This window comes from Myotis nattereri (assembly GCF_964212035.1).
Source record: "Myotis nattereri genome assembly, chromosome: X".
NCBI classification, from domain to species: Eukaryota; Metazoa; Chordata; class Mammalia; order Chiroptera; family Vespertilionidae; genus Myotis; species Myotis nattereri.
The window spans coordinates 121,459,038-121,482,208 of record NC_138078.1 but is presented as its reverse complement, the minus strand read 5'-3'; the positions used below and the strand labels follow the sequence as shown (position 1 = coordinate 121,482,208).

At 38.7% G+C, this 23,171-nt stretch overlaps 1 protein-coding gene across 2 annotated transcripts in view; it reads left to right on the top strand.

Annotated features, from left to right (window-relative positions):
- HS6ST2 (heparan sulfate 6-O-sulfotransferase 2) overlaps positions 1-23,171 on the top strand; it is a 325,043-nt gene that overhangs the window by 272,095 nt on the left and 29,777 nt on the right. Inside the window, exon 4 of one of the 2 annotated variants that reach the window (XM_081115234.1) lies at positions 329-415. The exons of the other annotated variant lie outside the window; for it this stretch is intronic. Coding sequence (XP_080971360.1) covers positions 329-415 — 87 coding nt within the window. The remainder of the gene's footprint in view (positions 1-328; positions 416-23,171) is intronic. 2 annotated transcript variants of the gene reach the window in all.

Sequence of the window (23,171 nt, the reverse complement as noted above, 5' to 3'; positions counted from 1 at the left end):
AGGATTTCATGTTTAAGACTAATATTGCTAGAGCCTCCCTTGGAGCCCAGGCTGTAGTGCCATCATTAATGGAATCCACTAGCTCAAGCTTTCAGTGCCAAAATGAGAGCTTTCTTTGAACTTGAACAATGGTTCCCATTCTCTTTACCTTTGGATGACATAATTCAATAAGGTCATGCTTTATTTTGAGAAGAAAGAGAGAGATTAAGAAAAAAGAGGGGTAAGAGAGAAAGAGAGAGGTCTTGAGAGTCTTTAATTGAAATGACTAATTGCTTTGTGTCTCTGTGTTCATTGTTGTATATATTTTCTATTCTTTCTGTGGGTATAGTAAGGATAGACGGGGTTCTCCAAACACTAATCCAGATGCCAACTCTCCATCATCTAAAAAGGCGCGGAACACATCTAAGAGTGGGAAGTAAGTGAAAAATGCCCTTGTGCAACTAACATAGCTATCACAAAGCTGTGTGCTGTCCTCATTTTGTCATTCATTCCTATTCATTCAAAAGAGATTTGCGGAATGACTCCTGTGTGCCTCTCACTGGGCTAGTCACTGGGAAATTTAAATGAGTGAGGCAAGGGTAAGGAATATTGGGTGTGGGAAGGATTAAAGAAAGAGAAGGAGAGAGAGGGGAAAGTTAAGAGATGGCTTTGGAAAGATAGCTTTGAGGGTTGACTACAAAGGGCAAGGACTTATAGCAATGCAAGATTTGGACTATGAGTTTAAAAATTAAGGAAAACAGCACTTATAAGTCATTTTATGACTTGCAAAATCTACGAAAATTTGTCTTTGATCAATACATGAAGATAGAGGGTTGATTTAAAAGATTCTGAAAGCCATTCCATAAATGTCCTGGTTTAAATACATGTGCATGTACATTGTAACCATATCACTGATTTACATAGTATATATATTCTTGTAACTTCATGTACCATGTTCTACCTGAAACTGTCTTTTTGGTATCACCAAAACTTGTATTGGCTGAATATTTGCGATGTTGGATTTACTGCTTTGGGCTAATTCCAGAAAACAACATTGGCTGATGTCTCTCTCTCTTTGGATTTAGCAGAGCACGGCAATCTGGAATGGTGTGATCCCCTGCAGATGCAATATCTCCAATTAGGCACTTCCCTCTCAAAGTGGCCATAGTCCTTTGGTGAATGACTTGGGTTCTCTGTAAGCTGTCTCTCTCTAGGGTGTGGGACATTGGGACATTGTGACAGGCAGAAATACAGCTCAGAACAAGCACCCAGGCCACATCTAGGAGAAGATGAAAGATGCCTTCATCATGCTAAAAGCCCTAACCTAGCAATAAGATATGTCACTACAAGAGCATGGCTTTGCAACAGAAGGTGAATTTGTAATGGTCATATTTTTTATATATTCAGTCTTGGACCATAAATGCTGCACTTTTAATGTGATCTTATATTCAATTCCCAAAATGAAAGATATATTGGTTGCCTTTCCACCCCGCTCTTTTTCTCTTCCTGAGTACCATTTCAGGTTTGCATATGAAGTTGAATGTGGGCTATCCTGGAGAATATAAAAAGCAGTGGTGAAGACAAAAGACTACATCTTTGAGATCAGTTAGAAGTCATTTCAGTTATTTATCACTGAGCACCACAATCAAAATGCTGTCTAAATTATGGTGTACACATTCCCAATCAGCTGAATGTTTCCGCATTAGTCCCAATGCATCGTCAGCGTGCACTCTCAGTTAATAGAGACGGCATTGGAGAATCAGTTTTAACAACCCCATGCTTGCAGAAATGACAGGCCCTGTCCAGGTACCTTGTACACAAACGCCACACTGACAAGGCAGGATTCAGTCTCCTATTTATTAGACCCTGATGTATAATTATGATGGCTGTTGCATTTTGAAAGGGGTATTGTTTTGTTTCTTTTGGCTTTGCAGGAACCTAGCCTCATACTTTTTGAGTGCAGAATCTCAGTGTGAGCCACAAAAGAAACAGTTGGTAGCATTTGAGTTAAGATGACATAGAGAATGCATACCTAATGCCATATCCAGGTTGGTAACAGTGGGAGTCCAGCATAAATGCATTCTTAAGTAGATAAACACAATCTTATATTGCACTTGCTGCATTTGGACATATCCTAAGCTTATGCCAGGGTGAGGGCCTCCCTCTTCACACATTTAGAGCTAGATGTATCTTATTTGCCATGTATATAACTCTCAGATTGTTAGTTCCTTTTAATTCTTCATTATTGTTCTTGACTATTGATGTAAAATAAAAAGTTTTCCAATATCCAATATCCTCTTCATGGGTATGTATACAAGCTATCCTTTTTTTTACTTATCTCCCATCAGTTTTCAGGGGTTAAAAAATTCTGTCTCTGCACATTTTCTCCTTCCAAGGATATTTTTGTCAACAGGAGCAGTACTGATCATCCATGAATATGGGGAAACTATTGGGAGGGGCATTATTCACACTTTCTAGAACAGTGTCTAGCAGTGGGTATGCACGTCTTTTATAGTTCAGAGTGGTTATTTCCTGTATATTTTTTGTTTGTTTGTTTGGGAGTGCAAGGTGGTGATGGATGGAGACAGGTAGATTTCTATACCCCAGGACATATTCCCGTGGTGTATTTTCACACTAGTCAGCATTGAGGTTGCTGCTCAGCTGGGTTTTCTTGTGTTATTTGACTTAATGACAGTGGGATATGGAGCAGACTTTAAGAGTTTATGTTATTCTGAGGCAAGATAAAAGCTGGGAGATAGAGTGTTCTTTTCTTCTCTGAAAAGAAATTGGGTCTCCTGTTTTTCAAAGAAAAAAAATGCAAAAGTCAAGGTGCCTCAAATATACATCATGGTTAAAAATAATATCTAATATGTGTTGAGGGAATGCTGTGGGTCAACCTCTTGATACATTTTGTCTCATAAATCCCAACTCACCAAAAGCTCATGAAATAGGCACCATTATTATTTCTATTGTACGTATGAGGAAATTGGAACTTAGAGAGGATATTGTGTGCATACATGGGGTCTCCAAATGAAAAATTTGGGGGAAACCCTATTTTAACATTCATATTTATAATAATATCTATACAATATTGAGCTTTTATTTTGTGCCTTTGTGCTAGACCCTGGGACAAAAATAGAGAAAAACAAGATACAATAAGTGCTTTTAAGGAGCTCACAATCTTATTAGAGGAGAGACAGAGGATGGTGATGAGGTGTTTACACCTGTGAAGGCTGAGCATACGTGGTAGCCACGTGGAAGCAATCATGAGGTGCTATGTTAGAGCCAATGCCAGGGTTGAGGTGGGGAAGACATCATGTGAGACAATCAATGAAGGCTTCTGAGAAATGACCCCTAAACCCTCTAATTATCTCCACTTACCAGGTAGCAAGTCTAGGTCAGAAGTGGTAAATGCAAATTAGTCACTAAGGTGGGCAGAATCCTCAGATGTTGGTAAGAACAAGTTGGAGTTGTGGATTAGGTCAAAGTTAAAACTGAATGGCCAATTATGCCTTTTTTTCTGACTTCAGTCTATTTGGGGCAACTGACATGCAGTGTAGCATGCTGAGTAGCTTAAGAAACCTACAGCTTGAAAGTTATGTCAGTTCTGCTTGCTGTTTCATTACCTGGACCAGAAACTGGATAGTCAACTCTCTATTTTGGGGAGGAACAGATGGAAGGGGATGTGTCTGAGTGGCAGAGCCAGACTACCCTGGAAATGACTTTGAGGGACATATACCCAATTTCTTCTCTGCCAACAGTGAACCAAATTTACAGAACAGAAAAAAAAAGAAAAGGAAAACAAACAAACACCAATCAGTGCAGAACCATACCTCTGAGAACAGGAAGCATAGGTTTTGCCAAGGTTGACCTATGGCCAACCAGGCCAGTTCACCGCATTTGACCTCACATTTGGTTCTCTTTGGTAATGTGATTCTCTTATTCTGCCCAACATTTCAGGCTACAGACAATCCACTGGCTGCTCCACTGGGTTGTTCCCAGCAAGCACTTAACCTGTGAAGGCTAAGCATACGTGGTAGCCACAAGAGCCATTACAAATTTTCATTTTGTATCAAAATATACTTTACATGAGACCAACTCTCTTGCTGAAACATAAGGATATGAAGACTTAAGAAGGGTCGGTCACTTCCCACAGTCACATATCTAGTTAGTCACAGAGGTCTGCCTAGAATTCCGATCTTCTCATACTTGTCCCATGCTCTTTCTACAATGTATGCCACCGTTCTTCTCCCAGATAGCAAGATACTTCAACTAACTGTGCCAAAGGAGGCTTGGAGCCTTGTCTCAGGATGTCTGGCTGAGTGCACTTCCCTCCATATACCATGATACCTGTGTGGGTTGGTTCTGTTAGCCACTGTGAAAATGGAGACTTTGGTGGAGAAATTCGAATCATTATACTTTAAAAAAATGCATCAGTAATAATGACAAAAGGAAATAGTATGCACTTTTCAGATGCTTTACTTTTCTCTAAAATACCATCATTTTAGTTGTGTTTGGACAGTCACGTTTTCTCAACATTTTTGTTGAGTGATCTTAAACCTTTAACACACCACTTCATTCAGGAAACAATAAAGAGAACTTGTGGATCACTACAGCTAGCCTCCCTCAAATCAGCCAACCAAGGTTGAGGTGGTGTGTGTGTGTGTGTGTGTGTGTGTGTGTGTGTGTGTGTGTGTGTGTAAACTGATTCATAGGCATCAATTTAAACATTAGATTGCAGGCAGTTGCTGCTGCTGATGTAAATCAGTCACTCCTCTCAGCCTGAAATGTTTTTCACATAGACTCAGGCTATGGAATGACAAAGACCTAGTTCAGTTTTCAAATACTAGTGAATGCCACGAATATTACAGGTCTAGACAGACCACCCAAGCAAAGTGCCCTGTAAATGATACCATAAATGTTGAACTAAATGCCATAAATGCTGGCTAAATGAATCAGGCTAGAAAGAGAGAAAGATGCTGAAATGGAGAAAAAGCAGTACCAAAGGGAAATATAAGATAACCAACTCATACCTTGCTCACTTCACAGATCTACCCAGAGCCTACCCTGGTAGCAGATGCCACAGGAAGACTGACTCTAACTTGGCTCTGCTAAAATTGTCTCATAACAAACAGACCTGTTTATCTATTCAGCAGCCTCTAGATCAGAGGTTCTCAACGTGTGGGTCGCGACCCCTTTGGCAGTCGAACGACCCTTTCACAGGGATCGCCTAAGACCATCCTGCATATCAGATATTTACATTACGATTTATAACAATAGCAACATTACAGTTATAAAGTAGCAATGAAAATAATTTTATGGTTGGGTCACAACATGAGGAACTGTATTTAAAGGGCCAGAAGGTTGAGAACCACTGCTCTAGGTGAAAGTAGTCAGGAGCATATAGCTTCATAAATAAACACACCAACACTCTTTTGGTTTTGGTTGGCAGGAGCCAAAAAAAACAACTTAACGGCTTTAGTAAAGATGAGGTGAGGTCTTGTTTCTTCTGTATGAACTCAGAGTGGTACAGTTTTATGCTCAGATTCAGCTGCTTATATGTACATCACTAGAGTCAAGTCCTGCATACTATGATCTCATGATTATGTCGTTTCCTCTCATTGAGAGCGTTGTATTACTTCTAAGACCGCAGGCTGTGACTACCACTGAAATACCTAGTTTTGCCTCTGTGTATGAAACTGTGTGTATGTGTGTGTGTGTGTGTGTGTGCTTTCACTTCAAAATGTATGTTGTATGAACATAGTAATCAATAGCTAAGTATTGAACTTTTCAAATAACTACTGTAATTTTATGTGATGATGATGTCAATAGTACCTTATTTTACCTATTAGATTAAGTCTAATATCACAGGGGCTTGTGATAAACCAAAGCATTAAGCTGATATCTGTCCATCTCCATGCCTTCCTCCTTTTTTTTTCACTCCCCCCTTTGTTCTCTCCTGCAATTGCTTCCTTAAAGAAAAAGACAAATGACAAAATTATAAACTGATGTCAGAATGTATTCCTAGCCCAGCTGGCATGGCTCAGTGGTTGAGCGTCCACCAGGAGGTCATGGTTCGATTCCCGGTCAAGGCACATGCCTGGGTTGTGAGTTCGATCCCCAGTGTGGGGCGTGCAGGAGGCAGTCTGTCAATGATTCTCTCTCATTATTGATGTTTCTATCCCCCTCTCCCTCACCCTCGCCCTCCCTCTCTGGAAATATATATATATATATATATATATATATATATATATATATATATATTTATATATATATATATATATATATATATATATATATATATATATATTTAAAGAATGTATTCCTAAACACAGCTTTCAGTATATTGTGCCTGAGAATCAGTTCATTTATAGCCTAATTGCCTTTTTCTTCAATATTCCCTATCCAGGGTCATGAGAGAACTTTGGTCACGGCAAAAAATTAGATCTATCCCAGAAATTATATTTGTTAAGAAGGCAGGAACGTGGCCTATGACATTTGAAAATTACTTTTACTAACAAAGGTAAATAACACATAGGCTTGGAATACTTTGAAGTTTAACCTCCTGCTAATTAGCTGTAATATATGGCTGTTCAAAGACCTCTTTAAATAAATTAATCATGCAGCGTTGTGTGTATTTGAAATGACATCAGCTTTGGAGCCAGATAGACCTGGATTTGAATCCTGGCTCTACCGCTGATTAAATTTGTACATACCTCATTGGGCTATTATGAAGATAAATGTCATAATCCAAGTAAGTCCCTCCTAGCACCTGGCACATGGCAAGTACTTAATAAATATCAACTAGTGATTATGCTTGCTTCAGCTGTCAACATATTGCAACTGAGGACAGTATGACCTGACCAAATGAGAACTCTGGTTGGCACAGCTTGCCTGGTTATCTGCTTTGCCAACTCCAGAAATGGGGAAACAGAAGCCCCATTACCACTGGCACTACATCAGTAATGCCCAGAGATTGACTAAGACAGGAAATTAGTGGAAGATTAAAAAGTAAAGAGTGCAGCCATGGAAACGTTTCCTAGGGGGTTCACATGCATCTCAGTGATAGTTAGGATATAGAGTATACTTACAAACATAATAAATGCCCTCCAAATATCTGACTGTCTATGCTGGTCATGGCTCTATAGCAGTGGTTCTCAACCTTCTGGCCCTTTAAATACAGTTCCTCATGTTGTGACCCAACCATAAAATTGTTTTAGTTGCTACTTCATAACTGTGACGTTGCTACTGTTATAAATCGTAATGTAAATATCTGACATGAGGGATGGTCTTAGGCGACCCCTGTGAAAGGGTCGTTCGACTGCCAAAAGGGTCGCGACCCACAGGTTGAGAACCGCTGCTCTATAGTTTAGTCAGAAAGAATGTTCTGCTAATGGAGCAGTGGAAAGCAGGAGCTATTTTTCTCCCTTGTCACCTGCCATACAAAATCATTCAATTAACCTGCTGCTCTCTAGAACAGTGGTCCTCAGAATCATGTCCAGTTCTCAGGTGCTGGCTGGAATTCCACTTCTCTCGCTGCCACTTGAGAAAGGCTAGGAATTCAAGGAAGAGCAATGTTAAACAGAACTCCATTTTCCTCCAAGTAATAAATCTCTACCTTTCTTTATATCTGTCTCCTTTTCTTTCCCCCTCTCCTTCCTACCTTTCCTTCCTCCTTACTCCATCTGTCTGTCCATCCATTCATCTATTAATAAAGAAATATCTGTACATTCAGCGCAATATTTTTAGTTTTCAGCCTAGCTCAGGGGTCCTCAAACTACGGCCCGCGGGCCACATGCAAATACAAATATTGTATTTGTTCCCGTTTTGTTTTTTTACTTCAAAATAAGATATGTGCAGTGTGCATAGGAATTTGTTCATAGTTTTTTTTTTAAACTATAGTCTGGCCCTCTAATGGTCTGAGGGACAGTGAACTGGCCCCTGCTTAAAAAGTTTGAGGACCCCTGGCCTAGCTCTTTCTGAGCTGAGGGGATTACAGAGGCTCAATAAATGACTAAATGCCTCTGGGCCAAATCTGTGTTTTTATCAATCCAACAGTGACTAAAACTCTGGAATGTAGAAGCATTCAAATGTAGAACAGATGTTTTTAATTTGATGAAATTCAGTTTATCATTTTTTCTGTTATACTTTTGGTATATCTAAGAAGTATTGCCCAACCCAAAGTTGCAAAGGTTTTACCTACATCTTCTAGATGTTCTATAGTTTCAGGTTTTATATTTAGAGCAACTAGTCAATTTGAGTTAACTTTTGTATATGGTACAAAGTAGAAAACCAGGTTTTGTTGTGTTTTACTTATGGATATTCAGTTGTTCCAGTACCGTCTCTTGAGAAGAATATCATTTCTCCATTGAATTACTTTGGCACCTTTGTTGAAAATCAGTTACACACACACACACACACACACGGTTTCCAAAAAAAATTTATACATACTTTAACAGCTGATAACTCAACTTTGAAAATGAAATGTATTTTAATAAACACTGCCTTTATAATTATTCAAAGTGTGTGTATACATATTTTGTGACACCCTGTGTATTAACAGTTGTTTGTATGGAAAGTAATACAATAATTAATAAACAATAAAAGAATAAACTCTCTGCTTCATGTACTCACAACTATAAGCCTACTTTTGCCCCACCCTATGTGGTGTGTGTGTGTGTGTGTGTATACACACACACACACACACACATACATACATACTAGAGGCCCGGTGCATGAGATTCATGCACTGGCCGGGGGTCCTTCAGCCTGGCCTGCACCCTCTCACAGTCTGGGACCCCTCAGGGGATGTCCACCTTGCTGGCAATCAGACATCCCTCTTGCAGTCTGGGGCTCTTACAGTTCCAGACCCCTTGCTCCTTACCACCCGCCTGCAGAGGATGCAGGAGAAGATTCTGCGACCGCTCGCCAGCCATCAGCCGGGCTTCTGGCTGAGCGGTGCTGCCCCTGTGGGAGCACACTGACCACCAGGGAACAGCTTCTGCATTGAGCATATGCTCCCTGGTGGTCAGTGCTTGTCATAGTGACTGGTCATTTTGTCATTCGGTCGATTTGCATATTATGCTTTTATTATATAGAATATATATATATATATGTATATATATATATATATATTTCCTTTTTTTCTATGTTCTCATTTGATATATGTTTATCCTTATGCAAATTCCACATTGTCTTGTTTTTCTTTGAGTGTAGAATAAAATATCTTTTTTTGCATACATTATTCCCCTTTATTCTTAAACAGTTCATTGCTAAGAATAGGAATATTCTCTTATATGTCAACTTCAGTAATTTAACATCAATACAATATTTTATCTAATCTACCATGCATAGTCCAATTTTGTCAATTGACTCAATAATGTTCTTTATAACATTTCTTTTTCTTCCTCTAGTATAGGACACATGTACGTGCAAATATTTCATTTAGTTGTCACATCTTTTTAATCTCTTTTCATCTGGAATATTTTGCAGCATCTCTTTGTCATTTATGACACTTTTGAAGGTACAATCCTGTTTTTGTGTTTAATAGAAAGTTCCTCATTTCGGGGGTTTTCTGGTGTTTCTTCATGGTTATTAGATTATGCATCCCAACTTGAATACCATATAAGCGATATTGTGTCCCTCTCAAGTTATCACATCTGGAGGCACCTGATATCTATCTGCTCCTCATGGATGATATGAGTTGACTATCCAGTCAAGAGGTTGTTTGATCTCTCATATGCACACATTCATATATAGAGGAAGGAGAGGATCATTGATTGGTTGCCTCCTGCATGCCCCTGACTGGGAATCGAACTGTGACTTTCTGATCCAATTAAGCTAAGCTGATCAGATTGAATTCAGTTGACTCAATTTAAATCAAGTTGGTCAGATTAAGTCACTGAGCCACACTGGCTGGGCAATTCCTTTTTTATGATTAGAGTGATTTTATTTTAAAAATACCTATCTATAATAATAAAAGCGTAATATGCTAATTAGACCAGACGTCCTTCCTTCTGGACAATGCCTCAGCAGGTGGTGGCCGAGGCAGAGGCGTAAGAGGCCCTGGCCGCAGCAGCAGCAGCAGGCAGGGGCTGCAGCAGAGGCCCCAGGCCACGGTGGTGGTGGTGGGGGTGGGGTTGGGCTAAGGCCCTTGCACAGATTTCGTGCATTGGGCCTCTAGTATGTACATAAAAATATCTGAGCTGAGATGTATACTAAGATGTAAAAAACTAGATGATGGACTCAGTGATGATTCTGTTATTCCCTTTTGATTAGCACAGTAGTACTTCGCTCCTATCTCTTAATTAAATTCTCTGTGCTTCAGTTTTCTCAATTATAAAATATAGGGTTTAAATGTTTTACTTGGTCTAAGCTATTTGTATTAATACTTCTATACTCTGCAAGTATAAAAATACTAGCATACATATTTTATTTTATTTACTTTTTGCTCTTGATATTTCTTTTTTCTTTTTATTGTTTGAAGTGTTACATATTTCTCCTTTTTCCCTGATTGACCCCTCCCGCAGCCACTCTTGCCCCCACCGCCTCAGTATCCATGTCTATTGGTTATGCTAATATGCATGCATACAAGTCCTTTGGTTGATCTCTTACCCCTCTACCCCCTGCTCCCCTGCCTTCTCTCTGAGGTTGGATGGTCTTTTCAGTATTTCTTTGTCTCTGGATCTATTTTTGTTCACCAGTATATGTTGTTCATTATATTCCACATATGGGTGAGATCATGTGGTATTTTTCTTTCTCCGACTGGTTTATTTCACTTAGCATAATGTTCTCCAGGTCCATCATGCTGTTGCAAATGGTAAAACATCCTTCTTTTTTATAGCAGTGTAGTATTCCATTGTGTAGATGTACCACAGTTTTTTTAATCCATTCATCTGCTGATGAGCACTTAGGCTGTTTCCAAATCTTAGCTATTGTAAATTGTGCTGCTATGAATATAGGGGTGCATGTGTCCTTTCTGATTGGTGTTTCTGGTTTCTTGGGATATATTCTCAGACGTGGGATTACTGGGTCAAATGGGGCTTCCATTTTTAACTTTTTGAGGAAACACCATACTGTTCTCCATAGTGGCTGCATCAGTCTTCATTCCCACCAGCAGTGCACGAGGGTTCCTTTTTCTCCACATCCTCACCAGCACTTGTCCTTTGTTGATTCGTTGATGATAGCCATTCTGACAGGTGAGAGATGGTACCTCATTGTTGTTTTGATTTGTATCTCAGGGATGATTAGTGACTTTGAGGATGTTTTCATGTGTCTCTTGGCCTTTTGTATGTCCTCTTTTGAAAATTGTCTATTTAGGTCCTTTGCCCATTTTTTGATTGGATTGTTTATCTTCCTTTTGTTATGTTGTATGAGTTCTTTGTAAATTTTTCAGATTAAACCCTTATTGGAGATAGCATTGGCAAATATGTTCTCCCATGCAGTGGGCTTTCTTGTTGTTTTGTTGATGGTTTCCTTTGCTGTGCAGAAGCTCTTTATTTTGATGTAGTGCCATTTGTTTATTTTCTCCTTTGTTTCCATTGCCCTAGAACAGGGGTGGGCAACCCCTGGCATGCGTGCCAAACATGGCACACCATTAACTTTTGCTGGCACGTGAAACCGTCTCTTATAATCTTCCATTTACAATTTTTGTGAACATTTCAATGACTTAAATGTTCAATTACAAGGAACTGGCAAGACACTTGATGTTATGTTTGGTTACATAAAGGCTTTGGAAAAGAAACTGGAAGTCTTTAAGAGGGATATGGATGGTGAGAGATTTAGATATTTCCCAAACCTCAAGAGTCACATCAAAACCTCCCAAAAGATAAATGAACAGACTGTCAAAGCCTTCAAAAGCTGTTCTTAAACATCATCAAGTCAACTATTGAGCAGGTCTTCTCAACATTTGTGAAATTTAGAGAACTGGAAGAGACAGCAAAATTCATGAGGTTTCCAGACAGCATGAAACTGGAGGTACTAAACTTACAAATGTTTTCATGGATAGATATGGCTGACTTTGAAATGCAGTTGATTGAATTTCAGAGTAGCTCAATTTGGAAGCAGAAATTTATTGATCTTAGAGTTGACTTGGAAAACATTGAAAAAAGCAATTAGAGACAGGAGTACCAGAGAGAAGTGTCAAAAACGAACTATTGAGGACTTGGAATGCCATTCCAGAAAATTTTTTCTATTTAAAAAACTTTGCAACAGCGTTACTCTCCATGTTTTCATCCACATACGTTTGTGAATCTTTGTTCTCAGTGATGAATTTTGTTAAGTCTCGTAATAGACTTAACGGATGAAAGTAGTAGCTCGTGCATATCTCTGAAGGTCACGAAATATAAACCTGATATAAAATTTCTGTCATCAGTGATGATGCAGCAGCAAAAGTCCCACTGAAAATATCAAACGGAGTCATAAAATTTTCTGTCGGACTATCAGTGCACATGTATACATTAAAAAATAAATGTATTTTTCATCATCATATACTGTGTTTTTGTCGCTTGAGTGAATTTTATTATTTCTTCAAGGTTCTTCACATATGTACACCTTAAGAGATATTAAGTAGGCGTAACATGTTCTCAAAAAATTAGGGTTGGCACGCAGAAGAATTTTGAGTCAGAGATTTTGCTGATTTTGGCAGGCACTCAAAAAAAGGTTGCCCACCCCTGCCCTAGGAGCTGTATCGGCAAAGATATTGCTATGACATATGTCTGATATTTTGCTGCCTATGGAGTCTTCTAAGATTTTTATGGTTTCCCGTCTGATGTTTAGATACTTTAACGATTCTGAGTTTATTTTTGTGTATGGTGTAAGTTGGTGATCTAGTTTCTTTCTTTTTTTTTTTTTTGCATGTATCTGTCCAATTTTGCCAGCACCATTTATTGAAGAGACTGTCTTGAATCCATTGTATGCTCTTGCCTCCTTTGTCAAATATTAATTGAGCATAATGGCTTGGGTCAATTTCTGGGTTCTCTGTTCTGTTCCATTGGTCTATACGTCTATTCTTGTGCCAGTACCAGGCAGTTTTGAGAACAGTGACTTTGTAATATAGCTTGATATCTGGTATTGTGATCTCTCCAACTTTGTTCTTCTTTCTCAGGATTGCAGTGGCTATTCTGATTTTGTGTTTGTTTGTTTTTTTATCCCATATGAATTTTTGGAGAGTTTGTTCTAGATCTGTGAAATATGCCGTTGGCATTTTAATGGGGATTGCATTGAATCTATACATTGCTTTGAGTAATATGGACATTTTAATGATGTTGATTCTACCAATCCATGAGCTCCGTCCATTTATGTCTTCCTTTATCTCTTTTTTTCAATGTCCTGTTGTTTTCTGAATAGAGGTCTTTTACTTCTTTAGTTAAGTTTATTCCTAGGTATCTTACTTTTTTTGTTGCAATAGTAAATGGGGTTGTATTTTTTTGTTTCTCTTCCTGTGAGTTCATTATTGGTGTATAAAAAAAGCTATAGTTTTCTGGGTGTTAACTTTATATCCTGCTAAATTGCCAAATTCATTTATTAAGTCTAGTAGTTTTTTGATGTAGTCTTTGGATTTTTCTATGTACAAAATCCTGTCATCTGTGAATTATGAGAGTTGTACTTCTTCTTTTCCAATTTGGATACCTTTATTTCTGCTTCTTGTCTGATTGCTATGGCTAGCACTTATAGTACTATGTTGAACAGGAGTGGTAAAAGTGGGCCTCTCTCTTGTTCCTGTTTTTAGGGGAAATGGTTGTAGTTTTTGCCCATTGAATATGATGTTGCCTTTAGGTTTGTCATATAAGACTTTTATTATGTTGAGGTATGCTCCTTCTACTCCCATTTTGCTGCGAGTTTTTATCAAGAAAGGGAGTTGAAATTTTTCAGATGCTCTTTTTGCATCGATTGATATGATTATGTGATTTTTGTCTCTCAATTTGTTTATGTGATGTATCACATTTATTGATTTGCAGATATTGTACCATCCTTGCATCCCCGGAATAAATCACACTTGGTCATGGTGTATGATCTTTCTAATATAATGCTGTATTTGATTTGCTAGAATTTTGTTGAGGATTTTAGCATCTGTGTTCATCAAGGATATTGGCATGTAGTCCTATTTCTTTGTGGTGTCTTTACCTGGTTTTGGAATTAGGGTAATGCTGGCTTCATAGAATTAGCTTGGAAGTGAGCCTTCCTCTTGAATTTTTTGGAATAGTCTGAGGAGGATAGGTTTCTGTTCTTCTTGGAATGTTTGGTAGAACACCCCTGTAAAGCTGTCCAGACCAGGGCTTTTGTTTACTGGAAGATTTTTTATTACTGCTTCAATTTCTTCAGTAGTTATTGGCCTGTTCAGGTTTTGTTTTTCTTCCTGATTGAGTTTTGGAAGCTTGTATTTTTCTAAGAATATTTCAATTTTGTCTAGGTTTTCCAGTTTGTTGGAGTAGAGTTTTTCGTAGTATATTTTTACAATCCTTTGTATTTCTGTGGGGTCTGTTGTTACTTCACCTCTTTCATTTATGATTTTCTTTATTTGGGTCTCTCTTTCTTTGTTTCTTGGTGAGCCTGGTGAGAGGTTCATCAATGTTGTTTATCCTTTCAAAGAACCAGTTATTGGTTTTATTGATCTGTTGTATTGTTTTTTTGGTTTCAATGTCATTTATTTCCACTTTGATCTTTTTTATTTCCTTCCTTCTGCTTACTCTGAGCTTTTCTTGTTGCTCTCTAATTTTTTAAGTTGTAGGGTTAGATAATTTATTACCATTTTTTTCTTTCTTTTCTTTTCTTTTTGTTTTCTTTTGAGGTAGGTTTGTAGAGCTTGAACTTCCCTCTCAGGACTGCTTTCACTGTGTCCCTTAGATTTGGGGTTGTTGTGTTTTCGTTGTTTTTTGTTACCAGGATGCTTTTTATTTTTCTTTGATCTCTTTGGTAACCCAATCAGTGCTTAATAGCATGCTATTTAGCCTCCAAGTGTTTGTTTTTTCATTGTTTTTATTGTAGTTAATTTCTAATTTTATGCCATTGTGATCTGAGAGATGCTTGATATGATTTCTACATTCTTGAATTTGTCCTAATATGTGGCCTATCTTTGAAAATGTCCCATGTGCACTTGAGAAGATTCTGTAGCTTTGGGGTGAAATGTTCTGAAGGTGTCAATTAATTCCATCTGATCTAGTGAGTCATTTAGGATTGATGTTTCTTTGCTGATTTTTTGTTTAGAGGATTTATCCAGTGGTGTCAATGGGGTATTAAAGTCCCCTGCTATGACTGTATTGTTGTAGATCTCTCTCTTGATATCTTCCAGAAGTTTTTTTTATGTATTTGGATGCTCCTGTATTGGGTGCATATATGTTTACCAGAGTTATATGCTCTTGTTGAATTGCTACCTTTAGTATTATTAAGTGGCCTTCCTTATCTATTGTTATGGCCTTTACTTTAAGGTCTATTTTGTCAAATATAAGTATTGCTACCCCAGCTTTTTTCTCATTTTCATTTGCCTGAAAAAAATTTTTCCATCCCTTCACTATCAATCCTTGTGATTCCTTTGTTCCGAGGTGGGTCTCTTGTAGACAGCAGATATATCGGTAATTTTTTCTCATCCATTTAGCTTCCCTATGTCTTTTGATTTGAGCATTTAATCCATTAGGTACTTGTTTGTCACCATATTTATTCTTTATGCCTTTGTTCCTCCTTCCCTTTCTATTTCTTCTTTTTACAACAGTCCCTTTAGCGTTTCTTGCATTCGTGGCTTGGTGGTAATAAACTCCCTTAGCCTTTTTTTTTTCTACGAAGCTCCTTATTTCACCTTCAATTTTGAATGATAGCCTTGCTGGGTATAGTATTCTTGGATTCAGTCCCTTGCTTTGCATCACTTTGTATATTTCATTCCATTCCCTTCTGGCCTGATGTGTTTCTGTGAGAAATCAGTTGATAGTCTAATTTGAGATCTCTTATAGGTAACTTTCTGTCTCTCTCTGGCAGCCTTTAAGATTTTTACTTTGTCGTTGATGTTTGCCAGTTTAACTATGATTTGTCTTGTTGTTGGTCATTTTGGTTTCATCTTGTTTGGGACTCTGTGTGCTTCTTGAACTTGTATGAGTTTTTTCTTTCCAATATCAGGGAAGTTTTATGTTATTATTTCTTCAAACAGGTTTTCTCTTCCTTGTTCAGTTTTCTCTCCTTCTTGCACCCCTATTATGCAAATTTGTTTTGTTTTGTGTTGTCCCAAAGCTCACTTAGGCTCTCGTCTTTCTTTTAAAGATTTTTTTTTACCAGTTGCTGCTCTGCTTGGGTATTTTTTTCCTTACCTTGTCTTCTAGCTTGATGATGCAGTCCTCAGCTTCTTCTAGTCTACTGTTGATACTTTCCATTGTGTTCTTTATTGCAACTATGCCATTCTTCATTTTCTCCTAGTTCTTCTTCATTTCCTCTTGTTTCTTACACATGTTGTTGAATTTATCTTCCATCCTTTACAGCATCCTTATGACCATTGTTCTGAATTCTTTCTCTGACAAAGTGCATACCTCCATTTCATTTACTTCATATCCTGTTGATTCCTCCTTTTCTTTCATATGGGGGCTGTTTCTTTGTCTCCCAAATTTGCTCTTCTCAGGGTGTCTGGTTGTGTGGCTCACTCTCTACCACATTGACCTAAAGGCACAAAATACAACTCAAGAAGACACGACACAGGGGAAACAAAACATGAATGTATTCATGAAACTGATAACCCCAATAATAGTGACCACCAGAGAAAAGAGAATTAGGCGAGAGAAGAGAGTGCAAAAATGATGCTGGGAAAAGGAAAAAAGGTGAGAGAAAAGAAAAAGAAGAAAAACGAAGGGGGAAAAATAAACACATATGTGGAGAAAACTCCACAAAACAAACAATTAAACAAAAAAATGCAAACAACAACAAAAAACAAAACAAAGTGGGGGGGGGGCTGAATCTAAAGAGGCAGAGCTTATTTCCAGAAAGTAAGGGAAAGTAATTGAATAAATGGAGGCATGGCCATGGTTCAGTATAGAGGAGGTAGGAAGAAAATGAGTGGATAAGAAGAAAAGTAAAAAACAAAATAACCAATAAAATTTCCCCTTTCTTTAATCTATTTTTGGAAAAGGAGAATAGAGTAGAGTAGAGAGCAAATAGGTTTGAGTTTGGTGAGTGAAACTAATTATTTAGGAGAAGAAGAGAGCAAGTGAGGAGAGTAAAACAAAAGCTTTAAAAAATTAGCTAGTGAAGAAAGAGAAAAGAGAAGGGTGCATGGACTTGGAGCAGGGAAGAGGAAATTAGATATATGAGTAAACCACCAGAAACTACTATAATAGTAATGCATCAATAAGGCAGATAAAGAAGATCAATTTTTAACAAGGCGTAAAAGAAAGTAGAGAGAAATACTAAAGCAGGAACAGAGGAGAAACAGGATGGAAAAGGGATAAGTGAGGAAGAAAAGGTTGTCAAAAAGGAAAAGAGATAAAGTAAAATAGTGAAAAAATAAAAATAGAATGTAGAACACTAATCTAGAAAAATAAAAGGTTAAATAATAATAATAATAAATTAAAAAATAAAATGAAATTTTTTCCTTAAGTAAAAAATAAAAAAGTGAAGTAGTGAAGTGTCAGCTGAGTTTTAATGTCCCATGGGGGCTGTTTTAAGACCCCTCTCTACTGTTCTGTCTGCCACTTCATAGTTTCCTGTTAAGTAGTCAGCACCATGTTGAAGTTCCCAGTGATCCACAGTTCCTCTGTGTCTGTCTCCACATCCTGGGTTTTAGGCAGGCGGGACCAACCTGCCCACTTTGTTTGTCTGCCTGCTTTCTGACAGGGGTGTAGGTGGGGGTGTTGTTGTATTAGTTTCCAGGACCAAATGCCCCCTCAACCCAGTCCCTGAGGGATCCCTGTAAGTATTCAGATTCCTTGTTTCCCTGCAGAGCTGGAGGCTGGGTGTGGCTGTGCTAGTTGTCCTGCGGGTGTTGCTATGAGGGGCTGGCTCTTCAGGAGAAAAATGGCTGTTTAAGGTTGGAAGGACTGGAATGTCCCAGAGCTGCATTCCTGGTCACCTCTCCCTCTCTTGCTCCCCAGCCTTCACAAAACTGCACCTCTACCTGCACCACAGCCTCAGTGAGTGTTTGTAATGGAAAGATCCTATGTACTGGGTTTAGCAAGTAAAAGCAAGAAAAATATAAAGGCAGAGCAACTGCACCACTGCGCGCACCCCCCCCCCCCCGGCAGTGTGTGACCAGTGCAGAACTTCAGGCTGCCTTTTTGGGTGCAGCCTCCCACGGCTGTGGACTTAGATCTAGATCCCTGGCACCTGTCTGACACTTTTATTACTATCTGAGTTGTATGCACACAACCTGATAATAGAGGAGTGAGGAGGACAGAAATAAAACTACATTACTGGTCAATAGTGATTACTTCATTACAAAACATGCTTTGAGTTTTCAGGATGTTTGCTTGCTAAAGATTAAACAAAAAGGAAAAATGAGGCAGGACTCAGTGCACTGGTGATTAAACTATAAATTTTGCCTGGAAAATGCTTGTGATGCTATAAAATACAGGCCACCATCTGTTAATGCTTGCTTCAAGTATGAATGATTAAGATGTCACATGCATTTGAAGCACAAATCATCAGTATGCAAGTGACTAGAATCCCTGGAAAGATTGTGGATGGTGAAGATGATTCAAGAAGAACATCATATTGTTCAAAGCATATATTTATATTATACCACAAGCTATTGTTTTGGGCTACTTGAGTTGGGTTGAATATGGAAGGAGGTGGGAACAACTGAAAAAGCTGGATGTTTGAATTGACTGGATAAATTAGTCAAAATGATCAATTGGCTTGTCTTATGTAATCTGGCAGACCTGATATGTTTGGCCATCACTGTCTGCAAAGCCCAGAGTGAAATTTGGGGATACATATGAAAGGGGAGGGAAATAAGACTGGTTAAGCCCAAAATTTCTAATAATTAAAAAAATAGGTAGAGGACTTACAGAATCTAATCCCAACAAAAGTAATCAAGACTGCCAGTGATAACAAGGACCAGGGGTTTTGAAATAAGCAGTCACATTTACTAAGTGTTTCCTATGCACCAGTCCCTATTCTAAGAGCTTTAAATGCATGCATTTTCTCATTTAATCTTAAAACTATCCTATGACATTGGTTCAAGGAGAACTCATCACTTGCTTAGCATGGGTAATATCCAAGTGCCTCAGCAAAGACAGGCTCCTAGCATGGCTGGATTGTGGAGTTGAGTCAGAACAGTGATTCTCCAAGCCTTGAAATCTGAGCACTTGCTTTTCGGCATCACAGATCGTAACTGACAGAAGCAGTAGTGGTAGGCTTGCCTCCAAGTGGCTCCTCCCTCTTTCTCATTATTGTTAGGGGAGATGTGTGCTTTATGGGCTTTAATGCAATGTTTCTTATCTAGCATCTGCATGTTTACCCTCATCTTCCATTTCATGCCTATGGAACCTTCAAGAGTGATCAAGCTTTTTGTGACTTCATGGTAGGCACCAGGGTACCTACTTTAATTGTGATCTTTGTCAGTAAATAGTATGCTGCTACTATCCGTCTGCATTACTCTCCTAGGACTGCTTCTCTTCTGTGAAATGCAGATAATTCTTCTTGTCACTCCTGGCATTACCAGGAAAGTGTGAAAACAAGCAATATCATGTCCTTAAAGACCTTGCAAAAAAATAACTGGTCACAAATACACTTTCTAGTGTTTTCAGGAACTTGGGTGGGGGGAGGAGTACATCTCCACATAAGCAAAGTTGACAGGGTTATACTCTTCACTGAGCATGTTTACCGTCCTTATGCCATGTCTGCAGTGGTTGTCCCTATTATCATAGGCCATCATCCCTTTTCCCAACCACCTGCCTGGTGCCTCACCAAATATTCATTTCTCTACTGTTCTTTAGCAGCCTTATTTTAGGGATGACTTAGACATAAACAGCTTTGTCCTTGTAAACACATCAAGTCAGAAGACTGGTTTTCTTTACCTAAGACTGTGTCTCTGTCATCCACTGGTGCCAAGGAAAAAACAAATGCATAGAATTATGGATGGCTGTTTATTTTTTCTTCTTTCTTACAATATGGGAGTCAGTATCCATTACCAAACGCCTACAATGATCAAGGCATTTTGTGCTAAGCAATAGGAGGTCCAAGAAAAAAGCTTCTCCATTCCCCTCTTCCCACCCTGAAAATGCTTTCTGGTGAGGAATCTTCCTGTCTGGTCATCATTCTCAATTCTTATTGTTGCTTCTAATGGATGAAAAGGGCTAAAAGAGGTTTAAAGAAGCTAGCTGGTCTCATTGAGCCATTGAAAATACCCTTACCATGTTCTTCTTTTGAGTAGACCAGTGATTTTCTGTCTATGTTCTGTACAGTTCTTGGGTTCTGAGGCAGGACCTTTAAGCATGCTGAAAGTGGGAGTTATGGGGAGCCTGAAGTGGCAAATAGACAGGGCTCCAGGCATCCACTCCACCTCTTCCTGAGTCCGTTTTCATGTTTTATCTAGTGGGGTCTGACTATATAAAGCCCTGCTGCTTCAAATGAGTTTGATAATGACAGGTATAGATTCAGCCTGAGAATACTCAGTGAACAGAGTATGGAATAACAGCTTTTATTCGCCATGCCCTAACTCTCCCCAATTACAGCAGCTCTGGCTATTGGGCAGTCATGCAGTCTCATGACTTAATTCTGCAAGGTCTTAAAAACAAAACAAAATAAAAGTGCAAAGAAAATGAGGAAGAAGAAGGAACAAAACAAATAAAAGCTGCTCTCCTTCGTTTGGCCAAATTACTCTGAACAAATGAAAGGAACCAGACTGACAAGTAATTGTTCCCTGAGATAAACCCATGCTGGACCTGAAATATGTGGAGGGAAAAATTCTGCTCTAAAGATTAAATGAATATACACTATTTCCACTTTATTTCCTCAAACTGGCCTCTCTTCTAGGCTATAATGAAACCTTTAGGGGGAAAAAAAAGACCATTAGCTAGGAGAGAGGATTCTTTTAGTTGCTAAAGTTATCCTCTCCCAGAAAATAGCCAGGCAGGTGCTTAGGCCAAAGTCTCCATTGTTAACTTGAATGCCATTACAAGGCCCATGATTTTTTTCTAATATTTAGTCATTGTAGGTATTTTATATAATCCTATACACACCTTCGTTAGAAATTTCAACTCTCCATTGTTTTATGTTCACTGACTAAGTCAGCCTTATTAATAACTACATAGTATTATCAGCCCCCATGCTCCCCTTGGTTATACTGTCTCCTCCTTGTCTCCCAAATGCCTTTTTCTCATACCTTGCACCTATCTTGAATGACCTCCACCTTTCAACTACACCTGTCTAAACCCTAGTTTATTGGAGCCCTAGCTGATTTGGCTTAGTGAATAGTGTGTCAGCCTGCAGACTGAAGGGATTTGGGTTTAATTCCACTCAAGGGAACACACCGAGGTTTCGCGCTTGATCCTCAGTGGGGGGTGTGCAGGAGGCAGCCGATCAATGATTCTTTCTCATCATTGATATTTGTATCTGTCTACCTTCCTCTCTACAGTCAATAAAAATGTATTTTTAAAAATCCTAGTTTATTAGAAAGTGGGGGTTTTTAAATTAGATACATATGGGTTTATATTCCAGATCTAGCTCCTTGGATAAGTTACTTAACATCTTTGAGCCTCAGTTTCTTCATCTGTAAAATGGGGATAATCAGTAAACCTCTCTCTATTAGAGATTTTTTGAGGATTCAGTGAGATAACATGCAAATTTTCTGGTCTATATTGGTGCTCATTAAATGGAATTATTGGCTCGGCTGGCATAGCTCAGTGGTTGAGCATTGACCTATGAACCAAGAGGTCATGGTTCAATTCCTGGTCAGGGCACATGCCCGGGTTGTGGGTTGGATCCCCAGTGTGAGGCGTGCAGGAGGCAGCCAATCAATGATTCTCTCTCATCATTGATGTTTCTCTCTCTCCCTCTCCCTTCCTCTCTGAAATCAATAAAAAAACATTTTTTAAAAAATGGAACTATTATTACTACTCATATTGCAAAACACAGTATGCCTCTTTAATGTCTCTCCTGATACAGCCTGAGAGCATCTCTTCCTTCTCTTGAACAATATCCATTTAGAATTTAATCAGGCAGTAAAGTGTGTTCATTGATTCAATCAGCAAATTTTGTGCATCTAGTATGTAATGGGCACAATACTAGATGCTGGGGTGGGGTGGGAATCGAGAGGTAGAAATGATAGAAGGGGAGGAAGTGGAGATAGCAGGGCTAAAATAGGCACAAATTCAGTCACCTCATTTTCTAGTAGTAGTATACACTGATAAATCGAATCTAAGGAACAAAGTGATGTGTTCTGCAAGGAAAGTGCAACTAAAGACGCTGCTGGAATATTGGGTGCTGGGTAATACAAGACAGAGTTCTGGAAATAATAGCTCTCTCATTCTTATTGTTAACTTTCCCTTTTGCTGATCTCTCCAGCTAACATATGGCTATGGCTCCATAAGGAAGAGTGGGTATAATTTTTTTAAATCTCTCACAGAGTTACTAGAGTACATCATGGCCTTTCAGTATATTCACTGATATGAGACACTTTCATAAATTGTTCTTAGTAAACAGAATATAGTGTCTTCAGTACACCCTGGGAAAGACCACCTATTCTCTTGTTTCATCTTATTGCAAGGGCAGAAAATGAATGCACTGTAACTCAATATGTGGCAATGTTAAGATGACTTTGGCCTATTTTTAAATAAACAGATGAATAAATGAATGAATCTTTCTCTTTGAACCTCAAAGATCCTTGAGCTTATTTTAAACAAAGAGCATTGGGTTGGGGATTTTGGTTTTGAACTAAGTGGAGGACTCAACAGGTGTAGGGAGCACTTACAGAATGCCCTCACCCTGCAGACCTTTTTATTTCAACCGATCACTTGCCCTTGCCTTTCCAAGCTAGTAATTGGGAAATAGTGCTTTTGGTGGAAATTAGAATCATCTTGCCATAGCAGACTGCTAAGGAACCTGTTGGAAGTTAGATCCCTCACCCCATCTCAGCACACAATCTCCCTCTTCCTGTTCATCTTCCTCCCTCTCCTCCACTCTTGTCAACTTCATTAACTGAATCACTTGTTCAGTAGTATGTCATACTTTTAAGGCATATTCCAATGACTTGGGATGTGTCATAATTGAGACTGTGCTAG